The sequence below is a fragment of the Nasonia vitripennis genome, chromosome 3 (assembly GCF_009193385.2).
Source record: "Nasonia vitripennis strain AsymCx chromosome 3, Nvit_psr_1.1, whole genome shotgun sequence".
Classification (NCBI taxonomy): domain Eukaryota; kingdom Metazoa; phylum Arthropoda; class Insecta; order Hymenoptera; family Pteromalidae; genus Nasonia; species Nasonia vitripennis.
In genome coordinates this window covers 4,671,533-4,698,280 of record NC_045759.1, presented here as the reverse complement: position 1 = coordinate 4,698,280, position 26,748 = coordinate 4,671,533, and the positions used below count along the sequence as shown (strand labels likewise).

General features: G+C 42.3%; 10 protein-coding genes across 16 annotated transcripts in view; 7 read left to right on the top strand and 3 right to left on the bottom strand.

The window, feature by feature from the left end:
• The window catches only part of LOC100119898 (yellow-g), a 46,989-nt gene extending 31,457 nt beyond the window's left edge, over window positions 1-15,532 (bottom strand). The window contains exons 1-2 of the mRNA XM_032598033.1: window positions 14,807-15,532; window positions 8,171-8,570 (exon numbers count right to left, since the gene is read on the bottom strand). The gene's annotated coding sequence lies outside the window, so the exon portion shown is untranslated. The remainder of the gene's footprint in view (window positions 1-8,170; window positions 8,571-14,806) is intronic.
• On the top strand, window positions 112-2,210 carry LOC100119671 (major royal jelly protein-like 1). The gene is made up of 6 exons (XM_001603354.5): window positions 112-384; window positions 444-610; window positions 691-903; window positions 1,136-1,561; window positions 1,652-1,871; window positions 1,964-2,210. The coding sequence occupies exons 1-6, from the start codon at window positions 192-194 to the stop codon at window positions 1,993-1,995; spliced, it is 1,251 nt and encodes a 416-aa protein (XP_001603404.2). The 5' UTR covers window positions 112-191; the 3' UTR covers window positions 1,996-2,210.
• Window positions 1,873-4,403, top strand: Mrjpl2 (major royal jelly protein-like 2). 3 transcript variants are annotated; one of them, XM_008212065.4, is made up of 6 exons: window positions 1,873-2,695; window positions 2,771-2,940; window positions 3,014-3,229; window positions 3,309-3,731; window positions 3,804-4,069; window positions 4,154-4,403. In XM_008212065.4, the coding sequence occupies exons 1-6, from the start codon at window positions 2,482-2,484 to the stop codon at window positions 4,200-4,202; spliced, it is 1,338 nt and encodes a 445-aa protein (XP_008210287.1). In that variant the 5' UTR covers window positions 1,873-2,481; the 3' UTR covers window positions 4,203-4,403. The 3 variants fall into 3 exon arrangements, with proteins under 3 accessions (XP_008210287.1, XP_016838722.1, NP_001155025.1); XM_016983233.3 differs by lacking the exon at window positions 4,154-4,403 and having other exon boundaries at window positions 3,804-4,073; NM_001161553.1 differs by lacking the exon at window positions 4,154-4,403 and having other exon boundaries at window positions 2,482-2,695; window positions 3,014-3,232; window positions 3,804-4,073.
• Mrjpl3 (major royal jelly protein-like 3) lies at window positions 4,803-6,887 on the top strand. Its single transcript, NM_001161509.1, has 5 exons — window positions 4,803-5,372; window positions 5,447-5,616; window positions 5,700-5,912; window positions 5,980-6,402; window positions 6,490-6,887. Exons 1-5 carry the CDS (start codon window positions 5,153-5,155, stop codon window positions 6,709-6,711), a joined length of 1,248 nt encoding a protein of 415 aa, NP_001154981.1. The 5' UTR covers window positions 4,803-5,152; the 3' UTR covers window positions 6,712-6,887.
• On the top strand, window positions 7,245-9,066 carry Mrjpl4 (major royal jelly protein-like 4). The gene is made up of 5 exons (NM_001161508.1): window positions 7,245-7,597; window positions 7,678-7,847; window positions 7,911-8,123; window positions 8,185-8,607; window positions 8,688-9,066. Exons 1-5 carry the CDS (start codon window positions 7,375-7,377, stop codon window positions 8,895-8,897), a joined length of 1,239 nt encoding a protein of 412 aa, NP_001154980.1. The 5' UTR covers window positions 7,245-7,374; the 3' UTR covers window positions 8,898-9,066.
• Window positions 9,622-12,254, top strand: Mrjpl5 (major royal jelly protein-like 5). The gene is made up of 5 exons (NM_001161507.1): window positions 9,622-9,922; window positions 10,026-10,192; window positions 10,281-10,493; window positions 10,552-10,974; window positions 11,184-12,254. The coding sequence occupies exons 1-5, from the start codon at window positions 9,736-9,738 to the stop codon at window positions 11,436-11,438; spliced, it is 1,245 nt and encodes a 414-aa protein (NP_001154979.1). The 5' UTR covers window positions 9,622-9,735; the 3' UTR covers window positions 11,439-12,254.
• On the top strand, window positions 11,892-19,254 carry Y-h (yellow-h). Of its 4 annotated transcripts, none has more exons than XM_031926059.2 (6): window positions 11,892-12,047; window positions 14,822-14,979; window positions 16,611-16,759; window positions 17,209-17,586; window positions 17,671-17,920; window positions 17,996-19,249. In XM_031926059.2, the coding sequence occupies exons 1-6, from the start codon at window positions 12,043-12,045 to the stop codon at window positions 18,934-18,936; spliced, it is 1,881 nt and encodes a 626-aa protein (XP_031781919.1). In that variant the 5' UTR covers window positions 11,892-12,042; the 3' UTR covers window positions 18,937-19,249. The 4 variants fall into 4 exon arrangements, with proteins under 4 accessions (XP_031781919.1, XP_031781918.1, XP_031781920.1 ...); XM_031926058.2 differs by having other exon boundaries at window positions 11,989-13,534; window positions 17,996-19,254; XM_031926060.2 differs by lacking the exons at window positions 11,892-12,047; window positions 14,822-14,979 and adding an exon at window positions 15,625-16,065.
• On the bottom strand, window positions 19,241-22,484 carry LOC100678319. 2 transcript variants are annotated; one of them, XM_003427275.4, is made up of 4 exons: window positions 22,210-22,484; window positions 22,011-22,134; window positions 21,702-21,950; window positions 19,241-21,642 (listed from the first exon to the last, which is right to left on the bottom strand). In XM_003427275.4, the coding sequence occupies exons 1-4, from the start codon at window positions 22,282-22,284 to the stop codon at window positions 19,319-19,321; spliced, it is 2,772 nt and encodes a 923-aa protein (XP_003427323.1). In that variant the 5' UTR covers window positions 22,285-22,484; the 3' UTR covers window positions 19,241-19,318. The 2 variants fall into 2 exon arrangements, with proteins under 2 accessions (XP_003427323.1, XP_008210362.1); XM_008212140.4 differs by having other exon boundaries at window positions 22,011-22,044; window positions 22,210-22,477.
• Window positions 22,485-22,567: 83 nt separating this feature from the next.
• LOC100116719 (ribosomal L1 domain-containing protein CG13096) lies at window positions 22,568-25,540 on the top strand. Its single transcript, XM_001603318.4, has 4 exons — window positions 22,568-22,693; window positions 23,259-24,284; window positions 24,479-25,044; window positions 25,129-25,540. Exons 2-4 carry the CDS (start codon window positions 23,338-23,340, stop codon window positions 25,368-25,370), a joined length of 1,755 nt encoding a protein of 584 aa, XP_001603368.1. The 5' UTR covers window positions 22,568-22,693; window positions 23,259-23,337; the 3' UTR covers window positions 25,371-25,540.
• On the bottom strand, window positions 25,433-26,719 carry Ankrd40 (ankyrin repeat domain 40). The gene is given in 3 exon segments (NM_001167783.1): window positions 25,433-26,021; window positions 26,095-26,393; window positions 26,520-26,719. Coding segments are annotated over 3 exon segments (783 nt in total). The 5' UTR covers window positions 26,645-26,719; the 3' UTR covers window positions 25,433-25,662.
• Window positions 26,720-26,748: the final 29 nt, after the last annotated feature.

Below are 26,748 nucleotides of genomic sequence, written 5' to 3'. Positions count from 1 at the left end.
GAACAACATACTTGTGTACACTTTGTATTATAAATGTTGCTAAACAAATCATCGGAAGAGGCATAAAGTCACGCAACTTTTGATAAAAATTTGCGTGACGAATCAGTTCGCAATCGAGCGACACGCTGCTTTTCCTTTAGTTGCGGCAAGACCCGCGATGTTCCAAATTAGTATTATGAGAAATTTAAAAAATGTACGCCGTGTTGTGGATTTGCGCGTCTATTAGTGCAGTGAGCTGTCTGAAATCGTCTTTATTAACACCGGATCTCGAGTGGAAATATTTTGATTACGAGTGGGAATCGGAATCGAAAAGGAATACTTTTGTTCTTAATGGCGACTACGATTACAAGAACAACGTTCCAGTTGACGCTGATAGATCCAAAGGTAAATTTCGAGTCTATTCATTTTTATTTTTAAATTCAAATATCGCGTAACTGTTTTAGACGGGCGAACATTCGTGACGATAAAAGCGGGTCCAGGTGTGCCGGCTACTTTGAATACAGTGTCAAAAAAGGTGGGGCCATCGGGACCCCTATTGTATCCTTACCCTGATTGGTCGTGGCATATTAAGAACGATTGCAATGTTATTACAAGTGTTTATCACATCGCGGTGAGTACATTTCTGTCTTTTATTATGTACAATACAATCGGTAATACACACGACTTGAATAATGTTTTTCAATTGAACAGATTGATTCTTGCGATCGACTGTGGGTCTTGGATAGTGGAAAAATAAGCGGTGAATACGTTTGTCCTGCTCAACTTTTGGCTTTTAATTTACGCACGGACAAATTAGAATTTAAAAAGAAGATACCCCCGAACGCTGCCGAGGATAGATATGGAAATGGATTGCTGTACAATCTTATTGTTGCGACCGATGGTAGACTTTGCAATAGTACAAAGGTGAGCGACCCGTTATGCAACGGTTTAACTCGGTCAATAAATTTTTATACCAAATTGATTGTTCGAGGTAAACATTGACAGATGTTTGTTCTTCCAAAACAAAGTATCGGAGTAGTAAAAATATCTGTAGAGAAAGAAGATTTAAAACGTGGAATTACTAAGTGCGGTACACACGTGTATGTCGATTAGGCTTTGATACTTTAAGCTTTATAAATTATCGATATTTGTCCAGGTGTTTATGGCAGACGCTCGAGGTTACGGTCTGGTGGTCTGGGACGGCTTGAGATTTTTTCGCGTAGAAGGAAAAGTGTTTGAACCCGAAGAAAAATACACGAGATACAGTATTGCCGGTGAAAAATTTCATTTGACCGATGGCGTTAGAGCTGTGGCACTATCTCCAGCAATGGGTATGGACGATGACGAGAGGTACTTATTCTTTCGACCTTTGGCTTCCAAATCGTTGTACGCAGCGAATTCGAACGATTTGGCCAAAGTTGGAAACAGAAAAAGGATGAATTATTTTGGAAGCATCGATATTCTACCGAGTCAGGCATCGTCGCTAGCTTTTTCCTCTAACGGTACATTGTTTTACGGATTGACGAAGGAGATCGGTATCGGATGCTGGAACATGCATAACCCGCTGACGCCTAACTATTTAGTAAGCTTTGTTTTTTTTTTTTTTGAATGATTTATGAAAGTCATGTGGCTATTGCATGTTTTTTAATCAAAATTTCTTACAATTGTACAGGAATTAGTGCTGATCGACAAGGAACGGCTGCAATTTATCAGTGGATTAAAGCTCATACATAATTCCAGATTTCTGGCGCAGCCGCAAGAGGAATTGCTGATATTATCCAATCGACTTCAAAAGGTTTATGGAAGTTCCCTGGATTATAACGAGATCAACTTTCGCATACTCAGGCTTTCCGTAAAAGCTCTGATCAATGGAACCAACTGTGATACAATAAGTTAGAATTAACAAATTAATGTTTTATCCTAGATTTAAGTAAACTATCTATAATGTGTTTGTAAACTACTTCGAAATTTACTATTTTTTAAGAACCTTCCAAGAAAGAGCCGGCGATTGCTTGAACAGCTACTTGCGCACGGAGGAAAGAATGAAAAAACCGTGAATCACAATTACTCTTATCTGTTTGCGTCGTACCTGATGATTAAAAAAAATATTGGACTAGAAACGGTTTTATTGCAGGAAAAACTCGTATCGAATGCGTCATGGGTGAAGATCTATTTGCGAAGTTGTTTAAAAATAAACTTGAATTGCAACTTCAGTTGCGGAAAGTATCAAACACCACAGCCTTACGGATAAATCACTCATCTCCTAATCAATAATTATTATGCAATTTCGACGATAACAAGTGGATTATCAGTCTGACATTGAAAAAACAGTTATGCTCAAATATTAATTCAGATGTAACTTTAGTCGTAGTAGCCGTTAAGTAGCGCGATTTTTTTTCGCGAATTTCACATCCACGCAGATTCGGATAGGTTGAACTTCGTCTCTTTTGAACAATGCGTAGCTTCTAAATTTTCGAAATAGTTGTCGTATTACCCGTAACCATGAAGTACTTACTTTTGGCTTTGGCATTAGCCACTCTAAGCTTAACATCGGCTGCAAATGTCAAGCCTCGTCCCAAGCCGAATCTCAAATCAGTTTATGAATGGAAGTACATCGATTACTTATGGGAGTCGGAAACACAAAAACAAGAATTTGTCAAGAGCGGAAAGTACGATCACAAGAACCTGATCCCCATCGACGTTGACAAAGCTAAAGGTAAGACTTGTTTATTTTTTGAAAGGATAAATTATCATTGATTGAAACAATTGTACAACGATTGAAAAACTTCAGATGGACGTGTGTTCGTGACGGTTGTCGGTGTCAAGGGTAGTGCCCCAGCTACTTTAACGAAGGTATCCGACAAAGTTGGTCCATCTGGTCATCTTCTGGCACCCTACCCAGACTGGTCTTGGTACACCAAGAGTGATTGCCAGAGAATCACTGCTGTGTATCGCGTTGCCGTACGTTTCCAAAAGTTACAATATGAGGATTGGATATTATTTGACGAAATTACTATAAATATTCGTCTTTTAGATCGATCCCTGCAACAAATTATGGGTCTTGGATTCCGGTGTTGTCGACGGTGTTCAAGTCTGCCCAGCGCGATTGCTGACCTTCGATTTGGATACTGACCAAATGGTCGGCAAATTAACCATCCCAGAAGACATCGCTCGCGATCCAGAAACCGGCAAGGGACTCCTCGTTACACCTATTGTTGACAACGATGGACCTCTGTGCGCCAACACGACGGTAAGAACGAGCTTTATACAGAATTTAGAAATTTTCTTCATATCAATATTCATCACGTATTTTTGCACAATATCTCCAGGTTTACATGACCGACGAAGAAGGCAGTGGTTTAGTCGTATGGAACAGCGTCCGTCTTTTCCGTCTCAAGAGCGAAGTGTTCCAACCTGAAGAAGAACATGCCAACATCAAAATCAAAGACACGAGCTTCCACGCCAAAAAGGGTATTTCCGGAGCTGCGTTATCCCCGAGGATTTTTCCACAAACGACTCGATTCTTCACCTTCAGACCTCTGGCCTCCCGATCTCTCTACTCTTCCGATACGCGAGTCATCAAGCGCAGCACTTACGGCGACAAAATCAAGTTCTACAAGGGACTCGATGTTCTACCCAGCCAAACACCTGCCCAGGCCTTCTCCTCCGAGGGTACACTCTTCTACGGACTTACCGAGCAAATTGCTATCGGTTGCTGGAACCGATACAACAAGATGATTCCCAAGCACTTTGTACGTATTCGAAATAAATTCTTGTTTTGTGAAAAGAAGGAGTAGATTTTTAACGGACAGTCATGTTTGTAGCAAATCGTAGCAGCTGATGAGGAACGTTTGCAATACGCCAGTGGAATGAAGGTGATACCCAAGGTGGTAACCCAGTCTCCCGAGGAATTGTGGGTTTTGACTAACAAAATGCACGAGGTACTCAATGGATCATGCGATTACGATAAAGTCAACTTCAGGATCCTCAAGAGCTCAATCACTGAGCTCATAACTGGAACCGATTGCGAAATGCCTGACGCGGCCAAACAAATGCTCGAAGAAGCTCTTGACAAAGAGCAAGTGGAAAAGTAATTTTTTAATATTCATTACAAAAATTGTGCCAACATTGCAAATTTTTATTTTACCCATTAAAATTTATAACGTTTTTTTAGTGGCGAAGACGAAGCAACTATCTGGGAAGTCATCAAAGAGGCTATATAGGTCATAAAGGATAATTTGAAAATTTCTAGAGTAAAAATTACTACGTATTTATTGTATTGCTGTGGTGAACTATGCAGACAATGTTTACTGATTAATGATCAAAAACATATATTAGAGATTATAAAAAAAATACATATATTTTTATATATATATTTTTTTTCTCCGGTTATTGAGCTTCAAAATAAACAATATCCACATTTACACTGTGATGATGTTCGTTATGAATCGCAAAAAACATAGCATGAAAATATCCCACGTTCTTGCGTGCAATCACGTTTATACTTTAGCGCATTACGACTGTTGGCATTAGAAAAATCATGAATTCGCTTAAATAAGTCTATTTGTCATCCATCAGCGCTATCGAAGTAAAGAGCTCGGACGTGTCAGCGGCTAATTAGTGGTCGACCGCAAATTACGCCTATAAATAAAACCAGCGCTCGAACACAAAATATTGAGAAAAATTAATCGCGGATAGAATAACACTGATAAAGCGATTTTCCCGGAAACAGTACACTTTTTATTTTATCGAGTTCTTTATCAGAGTCGTTGCCCACATACAACTTGTTATTTCGAGTCACTCTGTTGAGTTAAAGAGACGCGCTTTAATCTCGCCAGTGTACGCGGCAGTCCTTGAAAATATCGCACCCGTATATTCACACGTACGACGTATATAATACACGTTTCCTAGTGATGTGTATCAGAATTCGGGCCTCTGCACAGTTCCACATCAGCTCGTTTGCGTGAGATTCGTGCCCGCGTGATAATAAGTCAGTCGTATACAATACAAATATTCGTACAACTGCCGTGACTCTCGGTCTCGCGTAAACGTAGTGGAAATTTGAGAAGCTTTCTCGACTTCGCGATTGCATGTGTTTAAAACGAAACCGATAAATTTTTCCAGCTTAGTCGGCTCGTTCATACCTATCGGCGTGTGTAGGAGCTTCGTGAAAATGCAGATAGTGTTGTGGTCTTTGGCGCTGGTAAGCACGACGTATGCTTATTCCAGTGGCGGATCTTTTCCGCATGTACAGCCGTCGCCGTTGGTGACGGAATACGAGTGGAAATATTTTGACTATGTCTGGGATTCACCTGCCCAGAGGGAGGCTTACGTCAGGAGTGGAAGATACAATGCTAGTCACATGACTCCGATCGACGTAGACCGATCGATTGGTGAATAACGATTTATCGATTTTTTTGGTGAGTTTTTTGAAGCAGTTTTTTGATAGATTTTTTTTTTTCGGTAGATGGTCGTACCTTCGTGACGGTTATTAGGGATGTTGGGGTTCCTGCTAGTGTTCACACGGTCTCCAATAAACGCGGACCATCTGGACCCCTGTTGAAACCTTACCCCGACTGGTCGTGGTACGAAAACGTCGGTAACTGTAATGGTATCACCAGCGTCTACAGAGTCGCCGTGGGTATTTGCTAAATATTTGAAAAACTACCTCAAAGGAAGAAGTTTCACTATACCGATCTTTGTACTTCTCTGTTGAACAGATTGACAAGTGCAACCGCATGTGGGTACTGGACACTGGAATAGTTGGCACCGATCGCATTTGCCCAGCTCAGCTATTGGTATTCAACCTGTACACCGATAGATTACTTTTCAAAGTCAAGATCCCCGATGACGTTGCCCAGAACAAAAATGGAGAAGGTTTACTCATCACACCGATCGTCGAAACTTATGGCAACAGATGCGAAAATACAACGGTAAGTTGGACCTTGAAATTTGGAGCCTATTTTCAACAATACAATCACTTAATCCCCTTTCGCACAGGTCTACATCGGCGATGTCCGAGGTAATGGTTTGGTCATCTACAACGGCTTCAGGGCCTTCCGTCTGGAGGCTGACGTCTTCGATCCCGAGGAGAGAAATTCCAATTACAACATAGCCGGCGAGAGTTTCTACCTCGACGACGGTGTCCTGGGAATGGCCCTTTCGCCGATTCAATATCCCGGCGAAAGTCGTTACTTGTCCTTCCGGCCATTGGCCTCGAGGTCGTTGTACGCCGCTGACACGCGGGTTCTCCAGCGTAGCATCGACGGCACCAGGATCAAGTATTACAGAGGCATTGACGTTCTGCCGAGTCAGGCTTCGGCTCAGGCCTTCTCTGCCGAGGGTACTCTCTTCTACGGTATGACCAGTGAAATTGCCATCGGATGCTGGAACATGAACAGGCCTTTGCAGGCGGAATACTTTGTAGGGATCGGTTTCTCTTCCTCTTTTTTTGTTTAATTGTAAAAGAAGCTTGGAATTGTTTGAGACGATGACGACGATTGTTTTCAGAAAATTGCCGTGCAAGACAAGCAGAGGCTGCAGTTTACCAGTGGATTGAAAGTCATTTCCAATCCGGTTCTGTTCCCGAACGGAGATGAATATTTGCTCATGATGACCAATCGCTTGCAGAAGATTTACGCGGGAACGCAAAATCTCAACGAGATCAACTTCCGCGTTCTGAGAGCTCCTGTCAGAGAGCTGATTCGGAACACAGTTTGCGATAAGTACTAACGAATTTTTTAGTAATCGCTGTGGTCATTAAAATTCAAAGACTGCGAGGGCAGGAACGATTAGGTGAGTACGTTATCGGTTCGTGATAAGACTAGTGTCCATATGTGTAAAATTAGTATTTAATGTAACGATCATATATTTCAAAACGATTGTTCAAATAAATCATTTTTTAAGATATTTATTCTGTTGATTACGTTTTTCATAATCCCACTCACTTTTCCTCATTTGAATAAAGCGGTAAAGCGATTTTTCCGGAAGTAGGTACATTTTTTTAATTCAGTTATTTATTGGAGTCATTGACCACACATAAGTTGTTATTCGGAGTTACTTTGTTGAGTTAATGAGGCATTCCTTAATTACCAGTGTTCGCAGTTGCCCTTGAAAATATCGCACTTGTGCATGTGCACACGTAAAACCGGTATATAACGACTATAATATAGCTGCAAACGTTTCCTATTGATGCGTAAGATGATTCAGAGCTTCATATCCATTAACATTTGTGACATTTGTACCCAAAAGCTCATACAAGTGCCGAGTGTCTTTCTAATCTCTCATTCGCGTAAAAGTAGAAACTTGATTTTTTTCGACTTTGCGATTGCGACCATTTTTTCAATCTAGTAATCGACTCATACAGATCGATCGACGCATAAGCTCTTCGTAAAAATGCAGATAGTGTTGTGGTGTTTTGCGTTGGTAAGCGCGACATATGCTTATTATAGAACTGGATCTTTTTCGAATGATCATCACTCGTCGCCATTAGTAACCTTATACGAGTGGAAATATTTTGATTATGTCTGGGATTCACCAGAACAGAGGCAAGCGTACATAAATAGTAGAAGATATAATGCCAGTAACATGATTCCTATTGACGTCGACCGATCGAATGGTAAACGACAATTTGTTGCTTTTACAGAAAATGAATTTTTGGAAATAGTTTTCTTATATAATACAGTATATTTTCGGCAGACGGTCGTACGTTCGTGACAGTCATCAGAGATGCCGGAGTTCCCGCTAGTGTGCACACGGTCTCCGATATGGAGGGCCCATCCGGACCACTATTGAGACCTTACCCTGATTGGTCGTGGTATGAAAATACGGGTAACTGTAATGGTATCACAAGCGTCTACAGAGTTGCCGTAAGCATTATCAAAAATTTTAAATAACTTCATTTAATGATTACATTTTTTTCTGTTCAACAGATAGACAAATGTAACCGCATGTGGGTATTAGACACTGGAATTGTTGGATCTGACCGTATTTGCCCAGCTCAGCTATTGGTATTCAATTTGTACAACGACAGATTGCTGTTCAGAGGCAAGATTCCCGACAATGTTGCTCAGAATAAAAACGGAAAAGGATTACTCGTCACACCGATCGTCGAAACTTATGGCAGCAGATGCGAAGACACAACAGTAAAATAATCTCACATTTTAAAGAAACCAGACAAAGAAAAACATACCTCTTTTTGCGCAGGTGTACATGGCAGATGTCGAAGGTCACGGTTTAGTGATCTACGACGGCATCAGAACCTTCCGTCTGGAGGCTGACGTCTTCGATCCCGAGGAAAATAATTCGAATTTCGACATAGCCGGCGAGAGTTTCTTCCTCGACGACGGTGTCCTGGGAATGGCCCTTTCGCCGAACCAGTATCCCGGCGAAAGTCGTTACTTGTACTTCCGGCCATTGGCCTCCAGGTCGTTGTATGCCGCCAACACTCGGGATCTTCGGCATACCCTCGACGGCTCCAGGATTAATTATTACCGAGGCAATGACGTTCTTCCCAGTCAGGCTTCGGCTCAGGCCTTCTCTGCCGATGGTACTCTCTTCTATGGTTTGACCAGCGAAATCGCCATCGGATGCTGGAACATGAACAAGCCTTTGAAATCGGAATACTTTGTACAAGGATGGGCTTTTTACTTTTTTTTTAAACAATATATGAAATAAGCTCTGAATTGTTTGATCACGTTTGTTTCCAGAAAATCGCCGTGCAAGACAGACAGAGACTGCAATTCACCAGTGGAATGAAAGTAATTTCGAATTATAGAAATGAATATTTGCTCATGATGACCAATCGGTTGCAGAAGGTTTACGCGGGAACGCTAAGTCTTGATGAGGTTAATTTTCGCGTTTTGGAAGCTTCTGTCAGGGAACTGCTGATTCACAACCCGGTTTGCGATCAGTACTAACGAACGAAGAATATTTTAGTAATCGCTTTCTTCATTCAAATCCGAAGAAGTTTCGGCAAGACTGATGTAGCCATATGTAAAATTACAGCTCTATATAAATAATGACTATTACATTTTTTTTGCTGACCAAAGTTATTATTAGAGTGAAATAAATTGCTTTAACGATGCTTATATTCTGTTTATTTCACATTTAAAATTCCTAAACGTTTTTCCTTCTCACAACTTCTTAGAAAATTCATACTCACAATAAGTGAAACATGTGTATGTGAATCCCAATGAAGAATCGTTAACAAAAAGGAAAATATTTTGTATAATGCATTCGAGCTTAGTGTTTTGCCAACTCGGTCGCGTGCGTAATTGCCTACTTATATCGCACTAGTTACACAATATACTATTGGAAAGACGATACTACACAATAAAAAATCGAAGGCGAATGATTTTCGTTGAAAAATGTACGCGCATCGTCATCTAAAAACGTTTCTCATTCTGTGAAAAACTTCCAAACGATTGAATTACAAAGCATACATCATCGTGTTATAATTTACAACATTTTTCAACATTCATACCTACCAAGAACTCTATTATATACCAGCAACTGTTCTCTCAAATGGTAGAGCGAGTTGTTTCCCTCCAATACATATAATGAACGCTGATAACATAAGTCAACAATAATCTTCTCCGTTGCAATTGAAATTATCGAGAGTATTCCATTCGCCGCGAATCAGTCATTTATACTTTTCCAGTCGATGAAGCCTCCTCGATCGTCTGGAGCATCATCGATGACTCTCGTAGTTTCATCATCCGCGTATTACGACTAATCTCATCGCCCCCCAAAAAAATGAAGTCGATACTGGGAATCATAATTCTCGGGGCCGTAAGCGTCAGCTCGCACAAACTGGACACAGTTTACGAATGGAAATACATCGACTACCTATGGGACTCGAACGCGCAGAAGGAGCGCTACATCAGAAGTGGCGATTACGACTACGAAAACATCGTGCCCATAGACGTTGACAAGGCTCGAGGTAAGCGCAGAGACTACGTGCCAAAAATCACGTAATAAAATGGACCTGTACGATAATCACGATGTTACTCTATACCAATTAACATAATTGTCCTCACGCGCAGATGGAAGAGTTTTCGTCACCGTCATAAGAAACCAAGGCGTTCCAGCGAGTTTGGCAACCGTCACCGAGCGCGTCGGTCCGTCTGGCCCATTATTACGACCCTATCCCGACTGGTCTTGGTATAAGGCAGGCGATTGCGATGGAATTACCAGCGTTTATAGAGTCGCTGTAAGAGGAGTTGTTTTATTGTCATAAAGTCTCTTACAAAATTGGAGACGTTATACGATTGCGTAATGGTTATCGGGTTTGTGTATAGATGGACGAGTGCAACAAGCTGTACGTTCTCGATACCGGATACATCGGCGATAATTACACGTGTCCGGCGCAGATACTGATATTCGACCTTGGCACTGATCGATTGATCGATCGAATCAAGGTCCCTAACGAGTATTCTCAGAACAGAGATGGTGTGGGCAAATTGGTCACTCCGGTGCTCGAGGTCAACGGACCCAACTGTGCCCTCGAGTCTGTAAGTTGAAAACCAAACATTTGAAGCTAAAATCAAACCAAAACTTTGTTTCTCGAAGCTCTTCATGGCAGACGTGAACGGCCGGGGCCTGGTAATCTGGAACAATCAGCGATTCACCCGACTGGAAGCGCGGGTGTTCGATCCGGAAAAGCCGCTGGCGAACGTCGAGATAGCCGGGGAAAGTTTCGAGCTCGAGGACAGCCTCATGGGAATGGCCGTGTCGCCGAAAATCTACGAGAACGAGGGCAGCGATCTGCTTTTCCGGCCTTTCGCCTCCAGGGCGCTCTACGCGGCCGACACGCGAGTTCTCGCGCGCAGCACTTACGGCGATACCGTCAGGTACAAGGAGAGCTCGGACATGATGCCCAGCCAAGCCACGGCTATGGGCATTACGTCACGGGCTACTTTGATCTTTGGACTGACCAGCGATACCGCTATTGGATGCTGGAACCGGTACCGCGAGATGAATAGGAGTCAGGTTGTAAGTTTACTTTTTTTTTTTTTTCTAAGTGTGGTGACCCGATTTTTGCCTTTCTGCCGTGGCGTATGTTACAATAACACATAACACGTAACCTCGCAAAGAAAGGTCTGGGTTTAAGCGCGTTGCGCAACGGCGAGCCTTTTTGTTTTCAAGAACGGGTTCTCGCGCAAATCGAGCGGTAGAATACAAAAGCCGCTCTTTTTTTTCAGCAAATCGTAGCGCAGGACCGAACTCGTTTGCAATTCGCCAGTGGATTGAAGGTCCTGCCGAGTTCGAGGACGAGAGCCGAGGAGGAAGTCTGGGTTTTGACGAACCGGCTGCAGAAGATCATGAGCGGAAGTCAGAGATACGACGAAGTCAACTTCCGCGTTCTGAAGAGCCCCGTTGACAAGCTGATCAGAGGAACCGTGTGCGAGCCTCCGAGGAACTACAGACCCCAGTTTCATCGCTTCGTTTCGAGATAGAGTATCGATTTTTGTTAAGGTTCAACTTAAAGATTTTTGTTAAGATGCGGTGTGGTTGGAAAAATTTATTCGAAGAAAGGAAAAAAGTGCTCTTATTGCGTCCACGGAATTGTACCAATTACATTGTGCAATAAGGGAATAATTTCAGGAAGTGTGAAGGAGAGATGTTGATTATTCCAACTTTCTTGTCGTTGTACGTAAACAATTATGCGTTATTCGCCGTGAGAGAATATAGCGTAAAATTGCTTTCCATCTCTAATTTCAACACACAGCTGTAGCACGACGTCGATAATTAGGAAAAGGAATGCGTTTGTTTTTCCTCGAAATAAATCGCGTAAGCACAATGTGATAGATCGTTTCGAACTGATATGCGAAGGATATTTCGGCTACTTAGCGAATGTAGAGCGAATAATAAAAAAAAAACCTGTTGATCTTGCGTCTTGTTTTGCTTGCCAACTTGCCCCTCTCACTTCGCGTTACCATCACGTGTGTGAGATGTCGTCTATAGACTGGTTGGATCAAAAAGGTGCTCATTCGGTTAAAAACACTTTCTCAAGAAGCCTCGCAGTGCTGCGGCTGCTCGGCAACGACTTTATTAACGCCAATGCAGTAAGTAGATACGCCTGCTTTATTGTGAGATTTTCATTGTGTTGTCGTTTTTTCAACTTGTGCAAAATTAATGATCGAGGAAAAAGTTTTGACAGTCAGTGAGATAATCGTAAAAAAAAATTAAAAAAAAAACGTAGTTTTTTTTTTAAACCAAAAGTATGTAACATCGATGGTAAAAGTTCAATAAAAGTTTCGCGTCTTTGCGTACTTGTCTTTGGTTTTCATTTTTTGTCTGAACGAAAAGTGAGCGACTCCTTATGTAATTTACGTACTCGATGCGTACTTGGCCAGTATATAAAAGTTTGGTCAACGATCATCGACGGTATTTTTTTCGCTCGATTTTTTTTCCTCATGATAAGTTAACGTCAATATTGAATCGATTCATATTAATAATAATGCGATAACTCCTGCATCATCCGAAAAAAAATCGTTAACATTTCCGCTACAGAATACAAATTTACATACATAATTTTCCACTTTACCCATACACAAACAAACAAGCACCAGACTTTCCAAACAAAGCCCAAACATTGAAATCGGCTCCGGTAGCTTTTACGGCCGATCTCATTAAACTCTTCCCATTGTTTCGGCGCGTTATAATTAATAGAAATCGTCGGCTAGGCTAAAAAGGAACTACAGCACGGTTTTCCGGAGCGGACAACCGTGGATAAAAACGGTACATCTGCGGTCGGAGCCTTGCGCCGCCGCCGCATGTCAATGGCTCGTGACGATAAATTTCACTTCTCTTTCTCTCTTTCTCTCCTCCGGTCTTTGCATAATTTTTCCCGTCGCGCGTAAGTACTTATCGTAAATCTGATGGGGCAAGACCATAATATAACAGCGGGGATATTCCGATTGGCCGCGCATTGTCAAAACTGCGACGATGGGAGGAGGCTTTCACCTTTCATTATCTCGGCCAAAAAATCAGTCGACGATCGGCAGTGTCGCGACACGGAGCGATCGATCGTTAGAGAAAAATCGGCGAGAGTTTTTCGCGAGTTGTCGTTGCCGTTCGCGCCAAAGAGGGTATAATGAAGCTGCCTCTACTGTGTATAGAAAGCCGTCGCGTGGAATGATTTTATAATGATGCGTTATATTCTGTGCAATGATAATGATGATAATTCCGTAATCGAGATTCTGCGTTCTATATCAGAGGCGTGAAAAATTTAGAAAGTTCGACGGCTATTCGAGACGGGGGAAAATGAGTTTTTTAATTAGAGACGTCGAGTCGAGTTTTAATACACATTGTGTATTATTGCGATGTATATAATACAGAAGAAGTCGTCGGCTGACGGATTTTAAATTCGCTCGACAGCATCGTCAGCGTTTACACAACTGCTCTATCACAAGAATGATAAATGCCTCTCGCGGCTCGGAAAAGTTTACCTTGGGACAATAAGTGCAGCGGCATCAATTAGCGCTATTATGGATTTCGTCGACTTTGACGTCGGCTACGATTTCGTCGAGTCGCATCTCATCACCGAGTGGTAAATATATTCTATACTCTCAAGCGCGTTTGACGCAATGTTACCGTATAGAGGAGCGTTGCCTAAATGTAGTGGAGAGAGAAAAGAGATAAAAAAAAAAAAATAGTGAGCACAGAAGCGTAAATTATTGATCGTACATCAAGTGTAATCGCTCGTTGGCAAGTTTATGTGTGTGTAGGTATATTGTAATACTCCTTGATTTATTGTAGATTTTACAGCCGCCAGTTGCGAATTTCTCCGCCGTAGATTAAATATTAATAAAAAATCAATGTGTATATAATTCAACGCGTTATACACTTTGAGTACACCTTCGTGCGAATACACCGTTTCATGAAGTATAACGTTTGCAGACTGTATGAATTTCCAATTTCTACCTTTCGTTAAATAACGAAATTCGAGCCTTAAAAAATCGTTACGAATCTATACTTCCTCCTCGATAAAATCGACGAGTATCGCGATCTGCACCTCCTCCAAACAGGATTTCTGATCCCTTCCGATCACGCGCGACACACACTCGGTAGCATCGCACACAATAGCCCTATGAATCACCGTTTACACGCCTCCCTCGCTTTCCTTCCGTATTACGGAGTATATCGGCGATAAAAAAAAAAAAAAAAATTGACACCACAGCGCGTGAGAGAATCGGATGCAAGTATGCATAGTCGCTCCGCTGAAATAGCCAAGCGTCCACGGGATATCTGGGTCGTAATAAGGAATGCGCAAATTTGCGCAAATATATTCGCCAGAAAACCTCAGCTGGCCGTTCTTTTCTTGCGCCTACTCCACCCGCGTGCGCTATAATACCGTTAGCAGTTTTTGCAGCTCCAGCCGCCGGCACTTTCGCGCCGAATCATAAAGACGCGTGTATGTATGCGCATTATTATTACATAGTGTGCGTGCAGTGTATAGGTATATGTAGTGTTCTTTCTACGTGTACGGGGGAAAAATGAATTTCGTTAAACGGCGCGAGCGCGCTTTTGCTGCGCGTAGCCTTTCGCGCGGGAGCTCACACGTACCGTGACAATCGCGGGGCCAGTTTTGCACTGGACACGCAACCGGACGCTACCGATCTCCGAGTTATTTTCCCGCTTTTTAAACGCACTGATCGCGCTTTAATTGCGTGATACATCGCGCGACGAGATTTTTTACCCCGTAATTGCGTACAGTGAATAAATGACGCGTTTGAAAAACCGAGCGGAGCAAGTAGTGCGTCGTCGGCTGAATATGTATAATGGCTGGAAAGTGTCGATACAAGCCTCGTAAGATATGTACCGATTGGTCGTGCAGGTGGAGCGAGATCAAGACGAGACCGCCGCATCCTCAGGAGCATGTGTCGGAGTTCTGGTCGACGCATCCCAATCCCGCGTTCGGCTACGACCGCGATTTCATCCAGAGGCACAACCATCATGGCCTGCCGACGAGGAGCGCCTGGAACAAACCGAGCGGTAAGTGTTATTTATAATAATTGAATTTATTTCGCAATGTCACTCTAATTGTAAAATGTTTCATTAAGAGCTACGATGCTTTACGACGACCGAGGAGAGCCGACTGTGACCAGAAGTCAATTTAGTAATTGAACGCGTAGAAAAAAAAGTAGTCATAATGGTTTTGTGTAACAACTCGCGGGAGGACTATTCTCTCTCTCTCTGCACTAAAAAATCCACAGAAATATAGTAGTAAAATTAAAGTCGTCCTCAGGCCCGGAGAGAACTAGCAACGATTATGGAGGCATTTTAAAATGTAACCGTAGAGTAGAACTTTTAATAACGATATCATTGACAAAATGAGCTTATTTCCATTACGAAATACGCAAGGATGTAGAAAAATCATAACAATTCGCGGAACCGCAAAAAAAAAGTATATCATATACAGAAGCCGCAGCGCATTAAAGATTTTATCTTCGCTCTTAAACCAGCGGTTATTCGTTTTAATCAAGAGCAGAGAGAGAGAGAGAGAGGAACTTCCATATAATCAGGCTCGTCGATCTAAGCGCGCGCACGTGTAAGTAATACGAGACTGCAGTCGAGCTATATAGCCGTAAGTGTACAGGAACGAAAGGGAAAATGTTTCCGCGATTTTTACCTCTCCGAGGAGAGGATCCGAGCAACGCTTTCCCGCCAATGACCTATAGCGCTGCAGCGCAGAGGAGAAAGAGGAGCGAGTCACGTATTATCTCCTCTACTTGGCACACGTTTGCGCCTTGGGTTGGGAGAGAAAGAGAGCGCGCTTGGATGGAAGATTCACACGAGAGAAGGGAGCCTACACACGCCGCGCGAGGATCTGGATAAACCCGTGAAAATGGCCAACACATCCTATAGTCGCATCTCGTCCGGTCTAACACTCGCATCGCGCAGCTGCAACGGAGAGAGATTTCACGAAGAAAGTTTATACACACACACACACGCGCGCGCGCGCGTGCGAGATTAGGCGTTTCACTCTTCAGTGAGTGCGCTTCCGTTGCTGCAGTTTTTCCGTTTGGTGGTTATATATTTGCGTTCAGTGCATGATTTTTCGAGCAGTTATGGGAACAGGTAGGAAGAGTGCATGATTTGATTTTCGCGCGGAAAGTATAACGCGCGGGAGAGCTTTTTACCATTTGAATGTGGATTTGGGAATTGTGTGGGCGGAATGCGTAGTATTTTGTGTTATTATGATAAACGTCGACCGACTGCTATGGATCGTTAAATCAAATATTTTATTTACGAGTTTGCATAATATTTCTTTATTGGCCTACAAATCATTCGTTGTGTATTATCAATTTTGATTCATAATCTAGTTCTATATTATTACTGTTTTTTCTTTTTTTTATTTCCATCGAACTTTAATAAAAAATAGTTTTTATCAAAAAAACATTGCACAACCGCCAATCAAACGTTTACCCGCAGGCTAGTAGTAAGTGGCTGTAACATAAAACCAAACTTCCAAACTAGTAGTTTTAATTTCCCCGCGATCAGAAAAAAAGCTCAATCGATCGCGATCAAAGAATTATCCCCGTATATCGAGGTGACGAGGTCGCCGCGGCTGCATTTGGCGATACAAGTGCGCGTATAATCAGCGAGCGAACTTTCAATTGCAGGTATGGCGAGCGTCATGCCGTGGTTGGTGACCATGTCACTTCTGGGCTTTCGGGAGTTCGCCGAGTCCAGTGGTCCGACAGCCCACATTTCGCAAGAGCTCGAAGCGCCGCCGCCTCTGCCTCAACTGTCTCCCCTGGACTTTGTCTCGGTAATAGATCTTATAATCCACGATTTATTGAAAATATTGATTTTTGTGAAACTCTCACATTGTGCTGCTTGGATATATCCTCTATGTGTGTGTGTGTGTGCAGACTAGACAGGATTTACGGCCTTCGCGAGCCGGTTTATCGGAGAAATCGATCTTCAAATCATCGAGATACACCTCTTCAAATAATTTTTTTTTTTTTTGTCCTCCTCGAGCAGACACACAGCTCGTTGTAAATACGTTGCGTAAATATCGTATATCCTCGGGCGATATTCTACTTTAAAACGTCTATACTGTCATGCTTGCGCGCAATTTCAATAACGTATTTCGCAAAGACGTCCCTCGAATGCTTTCTTTCTATAGCAGACGCAGACACACTCTACAATTACGCGTTCCTTTCTCGACATCAAAAGTAGGTTAACATCGACGATTAATCGCTGAATTTTCCAAAGCCGTCCAGCGTCTCGTTCAACGATCCAGCTTTCGATAACGAGGAGACACCGGTGCACGTGGACTGCGATTTTCCGAGTAACCATAAACCGTCGAACGCGATTATCCATCGAGCTAAGGAAAAGCCTCACGGATTCCAGATAGATCCGAATTTCGCGCCGAACCTGCAGAGCCTACAGCCGGATAACAAGAAGAACGAGCGAAATCTGGATTCCTTTCAAAACGGCGCCAATTCGAACAACATCGCCCAGTCGTCGAAGCCTAATCTGCAGCCGAATCAGGTCAATCAGAGCGAGAGATTTTTCGCTCCCGGACACACGTTCAAGCCGCCCAAGGAAAGCGGCTTCAAAGACGAATACGCCGGGCCTGCTATGCATCTGGTGAGTGTCTACTATAATAGCTTTCTGGTGCAATTACGCGCGGTTGTAAAAGTGCAGCGCGTGAGTTGTTTGGAATATCCGCAGGCTTATTATTGGAAAACCATCGACTACGAGTTCGACAGCGACGAGGACAGGAATAGTCTGATCTACAGCGGGACCTTCATTCCCGAGAACAATCTACCTCTGGGACTGGAAATTTGGAAGGACAAGATCTTCGTCAGTATGCCCAGGTGGAAGAAGGGTATACCCGCGACTCTGGCCACCATACCCACCAAATCGCACGACAAGAGCCCAAAACTCAAGCCTTACCCGGACTGGAGATGGCATCATCTGGGTAATTGATTTTAATTTGCATAACTTGAACAACTTCTCAAAAGCACATGGATTTACCGACGCTTTTGCTTCTCAGGCAACTGCCAGGGCCTGACGTCGGTCTTCAGGATGCAGATAGACGAGTGCGACCGTCTCTGGGTGCTTGACTCGGGGAAGATCGACATCACCGACGACCCGCTGCAGATCTGTCCGCCGACGATCTTCGTCTTCGACCTCTACACCGACGAGCTCATAAGAGCCTACACCTTACCCCACGACCAGATCAAGGAAGACTCGCTCTACTCTAACATAGTCGTCGACGTGAGAAACGGCGACTGCGATCGAGCCGTCGCCTACGCGGCCGACGTCTGGCGCTTCGGTCTCATCGTCTACGACTTCCACAACGACTCGTCCTTCCGAATCCAGCACCACTACTTCTTCCCCGATCCCTTGTCCTCCAGGTACAATCTCCACGGCCTCGACTTCCACTGGACGGACGGTCTGTTCGGCATAGCTCTGACCCCGGTCGACGTGAACAACGAGAAGACGATGTTCTTCCATCCGATGTCGAGCTTCCGCGAGTTCGCCGTGCCGCTGTCGGCTCTGAGGGACAAGAAAGCCGCGGAGGACAGTCCCGAGAAATTCGTACCGGTGGGCAAGCCCCGAGCCAAGGACTACGGCCACTCGTCGGGTTCGACTATCGACAGGAACGGCGTGATGTTCTTCAACATGGTGACGAGGGACTCGGTCTGGTGCTGGGACACCAGGAAGGAGTACATACCTCAGAACCTCGGGGTCATAGGTTCCAGCAACGTCTCGCTGGTATTCCCCAACGACATCAGAATGGATCACGAGGAGGACCAGAACGTCTGGATACTGTCCAACAAGCTGCCCATGTACCTGTATGGGTACATGAACAAGGACGAGGTGAACTTCAGGATTCTCAGAGCTAGTGCCAAGGAGGCCGTGAGGAACACCGTCTGCGATCCCAACTACATCGTGCCAGAGTCTCTGCCGAGCTACGACGTGACTTGCTGAGTTTTTTAACGTCTATTCAATTCTGTAACATAGCGTGACCCGTGACCCTGTAGTAGATTCTGTATCTTCTATGTTGTAAGTGTAGGTATTATCAGTGTGTATTTAAAAGAAACTGTACATTTTCATCATTTTGTAGAGAAGAAAAAAAAATCAAACATTACGACGTGTAATAAAGTAAGTTGTATTTATAAGCCGACATCCTAGTGAACGGGTTTTATGTGTGTAGAAAGAGAGAGAGAGAGAGAGAGAGAAACTCGTTGCCATCTAATGTAGGCACTAAAATATACGCATACGAATAACAAACTTTTTTGTACAAAACAGCTGCTCTTTAATTGAATTACCACCATTTGCATACATCCGCCGCGTTTAATGATGTGTATAATCATAACGATTCGTTACCGCCGTCGAAGTCATCGCTCGCAACTGCTCTCGTCGCTTCGTCGTCGGTTATCAGAGACATGAACCTCGCGAAATTTTCCGTTTTCGTGAGTTTCTCAAAGTCTCGTTGAAAATCGGCGATACTACTCGCGTCGCGCTCGATATGCCTGACGAACTTTTGATAAAAATGATCGAAGAGCTCGATCAAACTCTTCTTCTCGCGCCTATCCGAATTTCTCCGAGCGGATCGTCTACCGGCGTTTCTTTTAGCCAGTAACTCTTTCGAATCCGCAGCGACGATCCGCAACTTTTCCACAGCCGACAGAGTCTCCCTGGACGAGTCCAGAAGTCCTTCCAGTTCCTGTAAGAGAAACGAGGAGACGTTCCTCCTCCGTTCGATCTCCTCGCTGTCATCCGACGATCTTTCAACTATCCGCGTATCCGTCGAACTATCCGTATTTTTGCTCGAACTCCCGCCTCCGCAGAAAACGACATCGTTGACAGTCGACTGCACTTCGACCTCGTTCTCGGTCCGAATAGTCGAGGTCACGCCTGTGAAGTTTCGCCAGTCGGTGGCCTTGAGGATTTCGGCGACGGTCACGGCTACCACTTGGAATATCGGGTACGGCTCGCGTGAATCCGGACCTAGACGAAATCCGCGCTGGCTGTCGTCGCTGTAGGAGAAGGCGCTTCGCAGTGTGCTCACTGTCTCGTCGTCGACTATACCCCGATGCTGAGGCTGTTCATCTAATGATGATGATGATCTGCTGATGTTATCGACGAAGTGTCTGTTCGACTTTTTCCGGATGCGCGTAGGTGTGTCGTTGTTTGATCGGATGCTCCAGTCTAAGCTTTCGATGATTTCTCTCATGCTGCTGGGACAATGAGTGCGCGATTTTTCGGGAAGAGAGTTTTCTTCTTTCGTAACACTAATTTTCGCAAAATCATTCTCGTCGTTATTTAAATTTTCTCTCTCGAAAGATTGATCGTCGAGTTCTGCATCGGGTCGTCCCGCGCTGTACGAGGCTAATTCGGTCATAGCCTTTTTGTAGCTAGTCATCTTGGACTTTTTCTTCTTCTGTATCATCTCCCGACGGTCTTGCTCGAGAGTCCAGTGGTTGTACGCTTGAAGATTTCTCAGTTCCCTGACTCGTTGCTTCTCGGTGTACTCCGACCACTTCATCGGTCTTACCGATTTCAGCACCGACGCGTTGGATTTGCGATTCTTTCGGTTCAGATTTTTCGCTAATTCTTTATCGTTCGTAATAATACCAGTAGGTTCGGCATAATACTTTCTAAATATCTCAGTTGGCGAGCCGACTGCATCGCTCACGTAATTCCATTTGCTCTTAATAACTTGATTTTCCAAGATGCCCGAGGACTTTCTCGATTTATCCTTATTTCTCCGCTTAACCTTCGGCGGCGTTTCTGTCTGAGTCGGTCTGTTGTCGTCGATCGGCTGGGAATTTGGAAACGGCTCTTTGAAGAAAACATGTCGACGCAAATTGGCATCCAGTTCGTGTCGAAAGAGCAGCCACTTGTTTTGCAAGATATGCTGGTTCTCGAAGTTCAAAGCTTGGCACATCTTATCCAGCGCTCGGAAGCGTCTCTTCAGAAAAAAATAAGCGCTGTCTGAATTAATCGGTGAATCGTCGAGTTTTTTCCTCGTTTGCGTACTCCGATCAGTCACTTTCCGATCGGTCACTTTGCGTTTAGGTTTGACCCTAACGTCGGTCTTAAAAAAATAATCCTTCCCCTCGTCGTCTCGCTTGAAATTCCTGGTCTGAGTTTGCTTCGACGCCAAAATCTGCATCTCCTCCTCATCCGAACTCGAACAACTACACGCGTCTCTGACAGACGATTCCGACGAGTCATCCTCGATCGGCTTATCCTCATCAAGTTTGACGATCGCAGCGAAGATACTCGACGCGCGTAATTTGTGCAAACGCGCGTCTTCCAGATCCTCTTGCGTCAAGCTCAATATTCTCATGGATTTCTCGGCTGGTGAGGCGTAGCTGGAATCGGTTGTCGTCAGCGACGTCTCGTCGAGTTCGACCTCCTGACTGCTGTTCTCCATCAGGGACGTGAGCGACCTGCTGACTCGCAGTTGTTTGTGGTTGACGGAGTTGGTCGTCGACGAGTCGTAGATGATCTGCTGGATGTTTGGGATGCTGGAGTAAATTTCGGGCAGCGAGTTGAAGCTTTCGCGGATCTGATTATGAGGTAACTTGGCACCGCGACTGCGTTTAAGCGCGATGCGTTTCTTCGTGACTTCGCGGAGGTCGATGTAGAATGCGAAGAAGACGTACCAGTTGTACCAGGCTACCACTGGAAGATTACCATTAGGACTTGTCATTTTTAACTTTAGGTGAGTTTTTTACACTCACGTAGGTTTACGGACTCGACGATCAAGAACTCGATCAGGGACATCGTGGAGATGATGTTCTCCGAGTAGAAGACGAAGGCAAGCGCGACCGACAGCATTTTCGGCAGGATCGTATTGAAGGCGTGTACCGCGAGCCAAGGGAGCAAAATTTCAGGCCGACTCCAAGTTATCACGGGGTAGAGTTTCAGTATGTAGGCGAAGGGATTTAGAAGGCTGCAGATGAATTCCACCACGACTGTTACTCTGAGCACTGAAACGAGGATGTATTATAGTTTCGTTTCGATTTTTTAAACGATAGACAACTGTATACCTCTCTTTATCCACGAGGTGAAATTATTGCTGAGCTGAACGTCATCAACGGAAAAGTGCATGTCGCGTATGAGATTGAGACGAAGAACCAATTCGAAAGGTTTCCAGTCCAGGGTAGAGTTTGCCTTTTGCATAATTTTGATAATCGATTGAATACGGGAGCAGCCTTATAGAGACGGAAAGATTTTATAAAACATTACCAGTCCTAGAAGCGTCATGATTAACAATTCAGTCTGGAACGAGACGCCTAAAAGTGTTCCTAAGATCCTGGTCATGAGAACGATTTTTTTTCTTCTTTGGTGCTACTTGGCTGATGTTTAACTCATTCTTGATAAACATTATACTTGAATTTTAACTGAAGTATTTTGTAGCTTGTCAACGCTATGATTTTGACTGAAACGCTCCTCCGAAAATAACCTATGCCATTTTTATGTAAACAAACAAACAAAAGGAGCGTTCGTTGAAAGCGTAAAAAAGCTCACTTCAATTATGCTTATGCAAAGTAAATACAGGATTCAAAAAGCGCGCCATAATTTCGCCGCGCACCAATGTTGCATTTGCGACGTTGCCGCCGCCTCGTAAAACCGCATGCGGCAATTCGGCTTCGCAACGCATTGCTTCTGTAGTCGAAAAATGGCTGTGGAATAGCAAAGCTTTGTCGACGAACGTTTACTTTCGAAATGAGTGAGTATACGCTGAGTTATTTAAATAACCGTTTGCATTTTATTAATAAGCAAATACGGAAATTCTAATTACTTCATAATGCACATGATTAATAAGCAACAACAATACCAATGGATCCTTATGAGATACGTTGATTATAAAACTTTGTATGAAGCGTTATGGAGTAAAATTTTAGTTAAATATTGCGTTTTTTTATAATCGCAGTTGTTCGTAACACTGCGTTTAATAGTCGCGTTTTGATTTTTCTCGAATTTCTTATCAAAATTTTAAGTTTTAATCGAGACACAAGAAAAGTGAGGTTAGATTTTCGCCGCCACGTTTTGGCGTACTATAATTTCGGTCTTTAAGGCATCTTAAAATCCGCTATTTTCTAAGGAATCTCAAAAATTATTTGCTAGAAGTCGATAAAATAATAATTTGATATATTTGATAATATTCAATACAGAAATATTTTTTTGTAAAAGTAACATACCTTGACTGCGTTTCACATACATTCGCGTGTACCGGTAAACATAATCAAAGTAAATCGGTTATTTACTAAAAAAAATAATTATTTTTGTTTCAGGTAAACGGCAATAATCGTAATCGACTACTGTTATAAAGCAAGTTGTTATTTACATAGAAATTATCCATATTTTTAAACTATGGATCTATTAGCGTCTCGGTTAGCACGCGATGCTAAATCAAAACCAAAAAAAGGCGTGAAGAGGTTATCGAAGAATGATACCAAGGAAAACAAAAAGAAAATTGCTTCAAAAGTAGATTCCGTTGCTGTTGAGAAATTGTCAAAAAAGCAAAAGAATTTACAAAAGGAAGTTTCTTCTAAGAAAAAGGACCTTATAAAAAATATCCTCCAAAAACAAGAAAGTTTAGTGAAGAATTTGATAAAAAAGAACGATAAAGATACTTTTGCACCCTCACAAAATAAAGTATCCAAGCCAAAAAAGGTTGAAAAAAGTGATGAAAAACCTTCTGCTAAGAAAGTTGGTAAGAAGCCAGGTAAAACATCGAAAATACCTGACTATCAAGTTATCAGGTCTGAAGGTGAGGTAAAGACAGAAGATACAAAATCTAAAAAGAGGCAGGCACCTCTTCAAGTAAAAGAAGAGGTTAGTAATTCTAAAGCCACGAAGAAAATTAAGTCGCAACCTGCTAAACCTGTTGCCGTTAAAAAGACTGCAACTAAAACAAAAGATGTTGGTAATTCTAAAAAGTCAAAGAAAGTCAAGTCACAGGTTACGAAACCCACATTAGTAGAAAAAAATTCAGTTGTCAAAACAGAAGAGGTTTCTAGTAATGCTAAATCTGCGAAGAAGCTCCAGTCTCAACCTACAAAACCTGTAGCAGTAGAGAATAATGAAGAAATTAAAAACATCAAATCAAAGAAAAGGAAACAACCAGAAACAGAGGAACAGAAATCAGGATTAAATTTGAACAAGAAAGAAGTTGTCAACTTTGTCAAAGCTCTTATCAAAGTTATTGAAACTGAACAACAAAAGAAGAAAACCTTGTTCGATTCAGAAAAACCACCAATTTTAATGAATGTCAATTGTTTCAAAGTTCCTAAAGTACCACTACATCAACATCGAATGTAAGTATTATCATAATACTTCTTAAGTTAAAGTTCAATTATTAAGCAACTCACATGATTAATCACTAATTAATACCAATGGATCCTTATGAGATACCTTGATTATAAAATTTTGTATGAAGTATTTGATTTTTAAATACGACTTTAATTCTTATTCAGTCACAGTTATTTACGAGATTGTATTTGTTTTTCAGTAAACTTCCACACTCAATGATCTCCTCCACTGATGATATAGCAATATTTGTGAAAGATCTTAAGAGAGGCAGGAAAAGAGATCCTGAAGATACTGTTCGCCATTATGAAGATATATTTCAACAACATGGGATCACTCAAATAAAAGCTATTATTCCAATCAATCAAGTAAAGACCGAGTACAGACAGTTTGAGATGAGAAGAAGACTGTTCAACTCTTATGACCATTTTCTTGTTGATGGTCGTATCTCTGGTCACATTGCTCACTTGTTAGGAAAACAGTTTAGAGAAAAGAGAAAGTTGCCAACTTCTATTCCCATGGAAAGGAAAAACTTAAAAGAAGTTATCGACAGTTCTCTCAAGAAGACTTGTATACAAATTCATGGCCATGGCGATAGCTCCATTATTCAAATTGGTACATGCTCTATGAAAGTAGAACATATTGCCGACAATATATTGGCAGTGGTAGAAGATTTGAGTAAAAACTTCCCTGGAGGATGGGAAAATATTCGATCCTTGAGGATAAAAGCTCCATTGAGCCTTGCCATTCCTATTTATGTGTCACTGAGTAAGGATGCTTTTCAAACTTGCAAAATGCATATTTTCAATAATCTCTTTGTACAGTATTAATTCGTATTTTTATTGATTTCAGAAAGCAGAAATGAGGTAGAAGTTCCAGTACTGACGCCGAAACGACCAAAGGCATACCACGAAGTTGAGGGTGAATTATCCACCTACACGTCCAATGTTAAGGTACATGTGGCACCTGATGGATCAGTACGTGTTGAAAAACTTCAGGGTGATGACAGTGATGACGACACCGAAGACAGCGTAAAGAAAGTTGATGTTAAAGAAGAGAAGAAAGAAAACGTAAAAAAAGTTAGGGGAGAATAAAGATGATGAGGAAGACGAGGAAGATTAGATAGAAAACTGTTAAATTTAAGACATTGAATTTTGCATTGTAAATAGAACCATAACTTTTTATTAAGTTAAAATATTTATAAGGTTGATGAGAACCTTTTGTTCTTTTTTAAAAATGTAAATAAATGCATTATTTTGTACAATTGTTTGAGTATTAGATATCTATAAATTAAATAATAAAAATATTAATATTTATAAATACACGTTATTGCATCTTTTAGACCAGTATAGAAATTTTGTCAACATTTTCGTAACTATATACATACTAGTATAAAATTGTCTGATCTTTTTTTGCTATACTTTGATAATTATTGGTTGGAGTTATCGGCACAGTACTTCCATTTGCATATTGCATGGATTTGTGTGAAGCTTCACCAGCCATATTCATAGATGAGTATAAGACCACTTCGATTTCTTGGTAGTTTTCTAGTCTTTGTACATCCTTATCCCTTCTAATTTTGGTATTAGGCAGTTTTCTTAGTTTAACTATTTGCGTAGGATTTATTTCTAGTTCATCACAACATATTTTGATTAAGTTTTGATAAGATAAAGCGTGGCGTGGAAGATCAACTTCTATAAAGTCAGAGTCATTTGAATTAGCGACCCGTAGTTTTAATATTATCTCTGTAAATTAAATCGTCAGCTGGTCAGTGCAACATTAGGAGTAAATTTTAATAAAACCGATTAATAACTGTACCTTCTTGGCATGTGTTAATCGAGGTATTAACGTAGCTTTCTCTAGGATATCCTAAGTCTATTTTACAGTTTAGTGGGCTATGTTTAATATAATTAGGCACAAAACTAGGAGCTTCTTGATCACTCGACGACTTGGAAAAGTCATAAGGAGCACCTAACAGTTGCAAAATGTAAGGATTGGAGGAAACCGATGCCGGAGTCTCACCCTTGTCAGATTTGACATTTCTGTCGGCACCACTTTTCAACAACAGAACCACAACGTCTAGGTAGTTCCTCTTACAGGCCCAGTGCAACGGTGTCCTATATATCGCAAGAAAGTACAATAAATAAAGTCACATTGCAACAATCGGTGTTTAGAAACGAGATCGCTTAACAATGAGCTGTACGTAGCTCGTTTCCCATAATAAATATTGAGAACTTTCTCACCATCCATTTATGGCGTGTCTGGCATTGACATCGACTCCGAGATTGATCAATTCCTGGACAGCATCGGTATCTCCAATGCAAGCGGCTTCCCTCAATTGTTCCTCCAATATCTTCCTCTCGTCCATATTTTGAAGTAATACTGATTGAATTTTCACCTTATCCTATATCTCATACGGCCAGTTTTGCTGTCACACTTGTGCTCCAATACATGCGCGCTCCTGAATCTAGA